The 11,548-nt window shown below is 35.9% G+C and overlaps 1 protein-coding gene across 1 annotated transcript; it reads right to left on the minus strand.

The window, feature by feature from the left end:
* Positions 1-358: 358 nt before the first annotated feature.
* On the minus strand, positions 359-3,338 carry LOC140160141 (monocarboxylate transporter 2-like; the record flags this gene model as incomplete). Its single annotated transcript, XM_072183418.1, has 4 exons — positions 3,223-3,338; positions 2,041-2,215; positions 1,489-1,629; positions 359-894 (listed from the first exon to the last, which is right to left on the minus strand). Coding segments are annotated over exons 1-4 (858 nt in total), but the record flags the coding sequence as incomplete, so codon positions are not given.
* Between the last annotated feature and the right edge of the window lie 8,210 nt (positions 3,339-11,548).

The following is an 11,548-nucleotide window of genomic DNA, read 5'->3' on the forward strand; positions in this document are numbered from 1 at the left end:
CCTGACTGCAATGGCTTTTCTCGGTGGCAGTGGAACATTGTACTTGGGATATTTTCTGTAATTTGTATCAGTAATACCTACCTACAAGTGGACCACCGATAATTTTCCCGATACCTATGAATAGATGCGTCCATCCCATGGCTGGTAATAAAAGGTCCTTCCTTGTCACTAATCTCTTTGTCATTGACAATGAAAGTGTGTACTGCGCTCCTGTCGCAAAGCCGACTATGAACGCCGAAACTGCTAACGGGATATATTTAAATAGCCATAGGTCTGTTAAGAAGCAAATAGCACCTAATAGTGACAGGACACCGAACAATTGTGTATCAGCGATAAGACCCATGTTTATTAAGGGCCCCTGTACCAGTCTACCAATAACGTGTCCAATTCCACCTATCGTAGAAAGAAAAGCAGCAACATTGGATGGAACACCTTTGGCCATTGAATCGGGGACTAGAAACAATACCCACGCTGCCAACGCAGTTCCAAAAATAAGAAACAAAAGTTGGAAATCAATGAATAGAGGATATATTTGAAAAATGCGAGCATCTATGAAACGTGAAAATTCTTTTAGTTTGTCTGTTATAGAATGATTATTCCGCGGTATCAATGATGATGATTCTTCGTCAGTAGCTGGTATTGAGTCATATTTGGCGTGCTTCGGTTCCTTGACTATGGCACCAGACAGTACGCTGTGTGAGCTGAGCGCTGCTAGCAACGCTATAGTTCCTCTCCACCCGTATAATTCAACGAATTTCTCGGTTATAGGAGGCAGTAGCATCATACCCAGTGCTCCACCACTTGCAGATATGCTATTTACCAACGGAAAGTTATCAGGAAAATACCATGTCAAAGGCATGATGCAGGCAATAATGCAGAATCCATTTGCATAGCCTGTAAGAAACACATAAAAAGTATTTATGTCATGTGCGTGATCATTTTAATCATCTTTCAGCGCATATAGGCGTACCGGTTTAGATAATGGCGCATGGCGCAAAAATATAGCCTGCGTTTTAATGACCTTTATATAACCCGACATTTAACGTTATGAAAACGTTTTTACCAAAACAAAAACCCAGAATATAGCCGGTTTAAAACTTTATAAAAACGTTTTGTGTTTGCTGGGTTGTCATTGGGCACAATTTGCCAGTGAAGTGGTTACATAACTCCCTGGTAACTGAATTGGTAGTTCATGCCATAGACTTTGTGTTGCGATCATTTCGATCGTGGTGCAGGACTCACAAGCGTGATCCAGTTGACATAGTGATAATCGCATTACGCGTAACACTTTAGCTAGCGACATCGGGTAACTCTACACGAGAGACGGGTGCGATATATATTTTTTCGCAGTCACCCTTATCAACCCAGGATGATGCAAACCGGTAATCGAAAGTGACTTTTTTAATCTGTTAAACCACACTGTGATGTTTGACAGCAATGCCGTTGAAAACTGATCACGTCGGATAAGCTTAAAAGTATTGGACTCACCAGCAAGTGCCAAACTAATACCAAGATGTACTTCATTTGTAGATAAAGCTGCAGATAAAAGTCCTATAAAGGTTATTGTACCACCAAACATGATTACATTGCGTACTCCATAGCGATTTACCAATGCGGTTGTAACTGGACCTGAAAAGCCGATATTTAAAAAATAAAATTATTTTTGTTATTTGTAAAACCTATTGCTTGACTAGCAGTTGAATATATGTGTTAAAAGAATATGGTAAGCTTCTCTTTGTGTATTGAACTTCCAGTCTGTGTATTGAAAACAAAAAATGACAAAAATCGAATTTACTTAATTTGGAAACGTTGAATATGCGTAATTAGCTTGCGCATATCGTAAAAATGAGTCATTTCAGCTGATGAATGGCAACGCCGCATTCGCAATGGGAAAGAAACGTATCTTTTTATCTTACTGATGGTGTTCTTAACTTGAGTCGCCAACCTATCTCGAACAAAATCGCCATGCGTGGATGTTGAAGAACTAGCGGATTCGCCCTTCTATCACGGCAATGATGACGCAGTGCTGCATTTACTTACCGGCTACATGAGGCAATCCAGCAAAAAGACTTCCACACAAGCCAATAGTTCCTTCCGTTGAATCCAATTGGTCAACCAACTCAGGTATCAGTACACCAAATGCTTTACTAGTTCCCATGTAAACAAAACTACTTATGAAGCGTCCTAGTACAGCCATCCATCCCCAAAACTTGTCCTTAATTATAAATATAATAACAGCATTTCATTACATGATGAACAAACCTGTATTCTTTAACCCTAACCCGCCTGTATACTACAAAATACTACTTGATATATGCGCTGTTCGTGCGTGCATCCCACGTGGCACAATCGCCCTAAGTGATATATAGGAACGGTTTCGCTAGCCAGCGAAGCCCAAGACCCGTGGCAAGGTGTCGCCGACCGAGTGCTTGGCATGCGAGGGGTCTCGGGTTCGAATCCCACCCACAGCAAACAACTTCTTTCTTTCTTTTCTCTCTTTATTCTTTCCTTCTTTCCCTTCCCGTCGCCAAAAAGCCCTTAGGGGGTTAGTGTTAGGTTTTCCCGTCGCCAAAAAACCACTAGGGGGGTTAGTGTTAGGTTACCACTATCGAAACTCAATATGTGACCCATCACATCGAAACAGACCACATCGCCGCTAGCTTCATTGGCAGATAACAATGGAAGAAGATGGAAAAATATAAAGAAAATAAAAAGAATTATGAGCTTGTTTTGCCTCATAAAACATTTTTATTGTATCTGATTTCAACAAGTAAGGTGTCATTTTCAAGCTAATAGCAGCAGTTTATCCTAGTGTTTAAATCTCCATTTTCATTTCTGCCGCGAGGTGGTCTGTTTCGATGTGATGGGTCACATATATGCTTCCTTAACCCTATTAAACCCGCCTGTATACTACAAAAATACTTGATATATGCGCTGTTCGTGCGTGCATCGCACGTGGTGTGATGACGCAAAGTGATATATAGGCACGGTTTCGCTGGCCAGCGAAGCCCAAGACCCGTGGCAAGGTGGGGTTAGGGTTAAGCTACCCTAAAGTGATACTTCTAATCATTTCATTAAAAGTTATACCAACCTTGGAAAATCATGAGGCATCAAAATAAAAGATCCAATTTAGAAGTTTTCAGAAACATCAGAATAAAATTTAGCACCGCGAACTTAATTATTTTCGTGAACATGGATTGTATTTAGTATATATATACATACCGACATACTGATACCATATACTGCTACCAGTTGCAAGCGTTGATTCTCTCAGTTGTGAGTGCCTGAGGAACCATTCGACCTGAAACTGCAAAATGCAACATTAACAGTAACAGGTTGTTGAAACCATGTTTAGTTTCCGTGGCGATGTGTCATTTAATAGTTTCTATCATTAGAAAAACAGACACACTGTGCAACAGACCACCGCATATTATCATTACAATTTCAGTATGTAAATGTGCCATGTACAGTTAATGCAGAGTTGCCTGTTGCTTTTGACGTAGGAATAAGCTACCGTAAATCCATCGACCTCAGAAAACACAGTGATTATAACACTACTGGTCAATTATTATTATTATTCATAAATTCCAATAATAATTACTCTAAACAACACAGCACAGTTTGAAATTCTTTCCCGTCATTGTATTTGAAACAAATTTTATGCAACACATTTTTTCCGTGATAGAATTAATCCAACTTCTTGAGAGTTTGATTTAGACAAAGACCTACCTTTTCCGTTAATAAATGTTTGTGACTGGACTTTTTGATATGTTTTCGAAATCTTGAGTCATAGGAAACTGACTTGCAATGAAAGAACTGCTTTGTCCCTGAAGTTGGTTGAACAAATTCATAAAGTCGTTAGAATAATGTCAATCAAAAATGTTCTTATTTTTGATCCAATAAATTGCACCTGTCTGCATGTGTACGTTTCGATAACCACTCTGTTATCTTTGTCAACACTGAATGAACTGATCATTCAACCAACTAGGCCTACTTGATATCCTGGTGATTGGTGTTGCCAGTTGATTTTTTTTCTGCCGAACCTGATGAACAAGAATCTTTCCAGGTGATACATTACCCCCTACTTTTGTTTCGAAGCCGCAGGGTACACGCGTTTGTTGAATGTTTTTATCACAAGAGACACGTCAATCGTTATTGCATGTAAATATTCTGCATTGCGTGTTCTTGTTTTTGTTTGTTTGTTTGCTTCTTTTTTTCTGTTTTTTTTTTGTGGGGTGGGGGAAGAATGGAGTACGTAACAATTTGACAGAGCAATATCAAGCGTTCCACGGTCACTGATTACTTCGTTGAATTGAGTTGATTTACAGATTCATTTCGGATAACAACGTGTGCACAGTATTGCACAGTAGGACATGAGAGCACATCAGACATATCAAATTGCATTCTGAATGTCCTTCTAATTTTGATTTTATAAAATTTGGGATATTATTGCAAATTATTAAAAAAATAAAAATAAATGTCGTTACATTATATTAAGTTTACTTCGCTGGCTGTTAAATATAAAATATATAAAATATATATATTTTTGATCATTTGTCTTAAAATTTGTATTATATCGCGAATTTCAAAATATCAAAATTATTTGATATCAATCACTGACATTCCTCGTATTTAGAATGCAATATGCTCTCAGGTCTCACAAAAAATAATGTGCAAACGTTTCTATCCGATCCCTTAAGCCAGTATGGTACTGCTGATATGAATTAGGGGGCGTCGACCAAATTGAATGCTACACAACAGTGCATAAGGGGTCAGGGCAAAGTATTTTGCTATTGTGCCATGTCAGGCGACAATATTGTGGTTTTAACAAACCCCTGTTTTTCCGGCAAAGAGGGGGTTAACCCTGAATTGATACTTAATTTAGGTGTAATTTATCTTGGGTCCAATTTGCTATATCTTTATCAATATAATGATTGATTGTACTAGATTTGAGTTTTAGTGTTTCATATTTGAAAGAACTAATGTTAAACCATAAACCAGAACTGGGTGCTATGATGTATTCATTTTACCAAGTTGGCAACAGGAATTTGCTTCATTTTGCATATGCATGACTTTCTTGTGATGACCTTCAAAATGTGGCTATTTTCTTAAGAAGGATGAGGTTGTTTTATAGGAGTTTAGGTAGATATGAAATGTGCTAGATAAGTATTTTGTTTGTGGATGAAATTTGCCGTAATCAACGATATCTGGTGAATGGCTCCTTTTCAGTCCAGATTGACACCCAACATATTCAAACTGGTTAAATTTTGACCAAAATAGGATATAGGTTAACACTTGTCCAATTGTGTTTACCAAATGGCAATGAAATTCTCAGTGGTCAAAGTTCACTAAATATATAGTTAGTTATACCACATACGTCCATCCCTGAATCTGAGTTGTTTCGTATTATACACAGAAACGGAATTTATAACAAGAAAGTTATCTAGTGCACGTAGCCTCCTTCACAGCCAGTTTTGCCGTGTATATATGATTGCGATTGAGCCACATGCAGGGTGGGCCGTACTGATCAAAGTATATGTTTTTTCATCATGAAATATTTAGTTCTAATGGTTTTTTCACGTACATCTACTTACCGTTACGCACACAGTAAGCCTATTTAATTATTGCCTAAAATTATTCCTCCCCGATTCAATTTGAAAATGTTTTCACGTCTGTGTATTTAATATATTGAGAATGTCATCGTAATCAGCTGTTCATGTCCTTATTTAAACACGAAGGTATTTCCAAAACGCTTTCAGCCTTTTAGAAATAATGTGCGATATGTTGTTTTGTTCTCTATTGTGACATAAAATATACCACAAATCTTTCTGTAATAATTTTAATCACTGATGGGTCTTTAAACACAAAGGTATTTCCAAAACGCTTTCAGGCTTTTTAAAAATAATGTGCGATATGTTGTGTTATTTTATTTTATTTTTCATTTTACAAATTCGGTTAAAATACATCAAAAAGCAAAGTAAAATTACACAATACATACATAAGGAAACAAAAGTGAAATAGACCCAAATTACTTGCTACCATGTATTGCAGATACTGGAAAGCTAACATTACTTGCTACCAGGTATTGCAGACACTTGAAAGCTAACATTACTTGCTACCAGGTATTGCAGATACTGGAAAGCTAACATTACTTGTTACCAAGTTTTGCAGAAACTGGAAAGTTGAAGTTACTTGTTACCAGATATTGCAGACACTGGAAAGCTAAAATTACTTTGTATCAGGTATTGCGGAAACTGGAAAGTTGAAATTACCTGATACCAGGTATTGCAGACACTCGAAAGCTAACATTACTTGCTACCAGGTATTGCAGACACTGGAAAGCTAACATTACTTGCTACTAGGTATTGCAGACAATGGAAAGCTAACATTACTTGCTACTAGGTATTGCAGACACTAGAAAGCTAACCTAACACTACCTACCAGGTATTGCCGACACTTAAAAGCTGAAATTACTAACAGGTATTGTAGAAACTGGACAGCTGAAATTACTGCCAACAGGTATTATAAACGGGAAAGCTACCATTACTTGCTAACCGGTATTACAAACGCTGGAAAACTAACATTACTTGCTATCGGGTATTGCAGACATTAGAAAGCTGACATTACTTGCTACCAGATATTGCAGATATGTAAAGCCCTTTTGAAAAGTTCTTTTCACCAGGTATTGCAGATACTGGAAAGTTAACATTACGTGCTACCAGGTATGGCAGACACTGGAAAGCTGAAATTACTTGCTACCAGGTATTACAGAAACTGGAAAGTTGAAATTACTTGCTTCCAGGTATTGCAGACACTTGAAAGCTAACATTACTTGCTACCAGATATTGCAGAAACTGAAAGGTTGGAGTTACTTGTTACCAGGTATTGCAGACACTGGATAGTTAACATTACTTGTTACCAGGTATTGCAGACACTGGAAAGTTAACATTACTTGCTACTAGGTATTACAGACACTGGAAAGCTAACATTACTTGCTACTAGGTATTGCAGACACTAGAATGCTAACCTAACATTACTACCTACCAGGTATTGCCGACAAGCTGAAATTACTAACTAACAGGTATTGTAGAAACTGGACAGCTGAATTACGTGCCACCAGGGTATTGCAGACACTAGAAAGCTGAAATTGCTGCCAACAGGTATTATAAACTGGAAAGCTACCATTACTTGCTAACCGGTATAACAAACGCTGGAAAACTAACATTACTTGCTATCGGGTATTGCAGACATTAGAAAGCTGACATTACTTGCTACCAGATATTGCGGACATTGAAAAGCCCTTTTGAAAAGTTCTTTTCACCAGGTATTGCAGATACTGGAAAGTTAACATTACGTGCTACCAGGTATTACAGAAACTAGAAAGTTGAAATTACTTGCTACCAGGTATTGCAGACACTTGAAAGCTAACATTTACTTGCTACCAGGTATTGCAGAAACTGGAAAGTTGAAATTACTTGCTACCAGGTATTGCAGACACTTGAAAGCTAACATTACTTGCTACCAGATATTGCAGAAACTGAAAGGTTGAAGTTACTTGTTACCAGGTATTGCAGACACTGGATAGTTAACATTACTTGTTACCAGGTATTGCAGACACTGGAAAGTTAACATTACTTGCTACTAGGTATTACAGACACTGGAAAGCTAACATTACTTGCTACTAGGTATTGCAGACACTAGAATGCTAACCTAACATTACTACCTACCAGGTATTGCCGACAAGCTGAAATTACTAACTAACAGGTATTGTAGAAACTGGACAGCTGAATTACGTGCCACCAGGGTATTGCAGACACTAGAAAGCTGAAATTACTGCCAACAGGTATTATAAACTGGAAAGCTACCATTACTTGCTAACCGGTATAACAAACGCTGGAAAACTAACATTACTTGCTATCGGGTATTGCAGACATTAGAAAGCTGACATTACTTGCTACCAGATATTGCAGACATTGAAAAGCCCTTTTGAAAAGTTCTTTTCACCAGGTATTGCAGATACTGGAAAGCTAACATTACGTGCTACCAGGTATTACAGAAACTAGAAAGTTGAAATTACTTGCTACCAGGTATTGCAGAAACTAGAAAGCTAACATTTACTTGCTACCAGGTATTGCAGAAACTGGAAAGTTGAAATTACTTGCTAACAGGTATTGCAGACACTTGAAAGCTAACATTACTTGCTACCAGATATTGCAGAAACTGGAAGGTTGAAGTTACTTGTTACCAGGTATTGCAGACACTGGCAAATTAACATTAATTGCTACCAGGTATTGCAGGCAATGGAATCTGGAAAGCTAACATTTTTGCCACTATCAATTTATAGCGATAATTGGCGGTTTAAACGTAAATGACTGATTTTCAATATTTTAATTTTTAAGAAATCTGTAAGCATATGGTCGAATACGATCATTTTTGTTTGATTTCTGTAATTATGGACTATAAATTCAATGTCACTGTTACTTTTTCTCAAATAAAGCGACATATTTGAAAATTAATCAAGAAAAACACAATTTTTGTCGATAATAATAAACCTGTAAATAAACAAACTGGCAATAGGAGCGGTATATCTGATCCACTTCAAAGGCACGCTGACTACATTGTTAGCACAATAGCTTTGGTCGTACCTTCTATAGAATGTCACGTGAATAATTCAATAGATGTTGGATTGACCACTTTCCATCTGTCTCACTTCCCTGGTATTATGAAGGTCGCCGTGGCGCGCCGGTTCGAATCCTGCCAGATGCACTGTTTATTATGCGCTCGCTGCGCTGGGTAAATATTAAAATTTGTTCAATAACATACTAATATTTTACATCAAATTATCATCTTGTACTTTTCTTCGATATGGTTAGTTTTTAATTTACAAAATTCAACCATAAATAATAAAATAATAATGTAAAGTAATATAAATACTATAAAAAAACGTTAAATATTTTAAATCGTTAACTTAAAAGCGCTATAATACACAATAAAACAGTAATATAAAAATATAATGAAACGAAGCGTTACATTCCAACCGTGAATTTAAGCTTTATTATACATAATAAAACAATGTAATAAAACGAAACGTTCATTTTTTCTTTATGTTCACCAATTGATTAAAAGTTTATTGTAACAATCTCAGGGATGCAATTAAAAGTTTCATATCAAAGTAACCATACAAATATAAAAGTTTTGTTACATTGTAATGTTTGCACGTGCAATAGAAAATTACCGTAATAGAATTGGAAATTGATAACGAAACTTTGAACTTTCTTTTCTAGTATGTGAAACAATATTTGTTTGAAAACTTACCTTTATCATAAACCAATGTAATCTTTAGCAATCAAACCATTACTCACTAGACACAACACAACATTAAAACACAAGATACAACTTAAGATATACATTTTAGCAGGCTGATTTTTCAGACGAACTTTCTTTCATTAACGTTGTGTTGTTGTGATGATTCTTACGATTTGTGAATGAGTTTTTCGTTATTATCGTTTCCTAAAAATACATTATTACTGATGTTTTAATTATTAAAGTATTTTCTATTTGTGTAGAAAAGAGTAATAATTTTTAGTGTGACTTGAAACCCTGGGTCCGTTGCTTGTGGTCATCAGTGGCTAATAGGTATTGCAGAAACTGGAAAGCTAACATTACTAGCTCACATGTATCGCAGAAACCGTAAAGCTAACATAACTTGCGAATAGGTATTGCAAAAACTGGAAAGCTAACATTACATGCTAATAGGTATTGCAGAAACTGGAAAACTAATATTACTTGCTCACAGGAATTGCAGAAACTGGATTACTTGCTAACAGGTATTGCAGTATCGGGAATGCTAACATTACCTGTTAATAGGTATTGCAGAAATTGGAAAGCTAACATCACTAGCTTATACATGTATAGGTATACTACAGAATCTGGAAAATTAATAGTACTTAATAGTAACGGGTATCATAGGAACTGGAAAGCTAACATAATTTTTACGTGCTCAAATATATCGCAAAATTTACATTACTTGCTAATAGATATTGTATAAACTGCAAAGCTAATATTACTTGCTAATAGGTATTGCAGAAACTGTAAAGCTAACATTACTTGCAAATAGGTATTGTAGAGACTCCCAAGCTAACATTATTTGCTAATAGGTATTGCAGAAACTAAAAAGCTAACATTACTTGCTAATAGGTATTGTAGAAACTGTAAAGCTAACATTACTTGGTAACAGGTATAATTGTAGAGACTGTAAAGCTAACATTACTTGCTAAAAACTGAAAAGCTAACATTAATTGCTAATAGATATTGTAGAAACGGGAAAGCTAACATTACTTGGTAACAGGTATTGTAAACGGGAAAACTAACATTACTTGCTAAATAGGTATCGTAGAGACTGCAAAGGTAACATTACTTGCTAATAGGTATTATAGAAACTGTAAAGCTGATATTAATTGCTAACAGGTATTGGAGAATCTGAAAGGCTAACATTAATTGCTAATAGGTATTGTAGAAACTGAAAAGCTAACATTACTTGCTAGTAATAGGTATTATAGAAACTGTAAAGCTAACATTAATTGCAAATAGGTATTGGAGATTCTGGAAAGCTAACATTACTTGAAAACAGGTATTGCAAAAACTGGAAAGTTAATATTACTTGCTTACAGGTATTGCAGAAACGGGAACGCTACCATTACTTGCTAACAGGAATTTTAAACTGGAAAACTAACATTACTTGCTGATAGGTATTATAGAAACTGTAAAGCCAACATTACTTGGTAACAGGTATTGTAAACTGGCAAACTAACATTACTTGCTAACAGGTATCGTAGAGACTGTAAAGGTAACATTACTTGCTAATAGGTATTATAGAAACTGTAAAGCTGATATTAATTGCTAACAGGTATTGGAGAATCTGGAAAGCTAACATTACTCGCAAACAGGTATTGCAAAAACTAGAAAATTAATATTACTTGCTAATAGGTATTGTAGAACCTGTAAAGCCACATTACTTGCTAATAGGTATTGTAGAAACTGAAAGGCTAACATTACTTGCTAATAGGTATTGTAGAAACTGAAAAGCTAACATTACTTGCTAATAGGTATTGTAAACGGGAAAACTAACATTACTTGCTGATAGGTATTATAGAAACTGTAAAGCCAACATTACTTGGTAACAGGTATTGTAAACTGGCAAACTAATATTACTTGCTAACAGGTATCGTAGAGACTGTAAAGGTAACATTACTTGCTAATAGGTATTATAGAAACTGTAAAGCTGATATTAATTGCTAACAGGTATTGGAGAATCTGGAAAGCTAACATTACTCGCAAACAGGTATTGCAAAAACTAGAAAATTAATATTACTTGCTAATAGGTATTGTAGAAACTGTAAAGCCACATTACTTGCTAATAGGTATTGTAGAAACTGAAAGGCTAACATTGCTTGCTAATAGGTATTGTAGAAACTGTAAAGCTAACATTAATTGCTAACAGGTATTGGAGAATCTGGAAAGCTAATATTACTTGCTAACAGGTATTGCA

The sequence above is a fragment of the Amphiura filiformis genome, chromosome 9 (genome assembly GCF_039555335.1).
Source record: "Amphiura filiformis chromosome 9, Afil_fr2py, whole genome shotgun sequence".
Lineage (NCBI taxonomy): Eukaryota > Metazoa > Echinodermata > Ophiuroidea > Amphilepidida > Amphiuridae > Amphiura > Amphiura filiformis.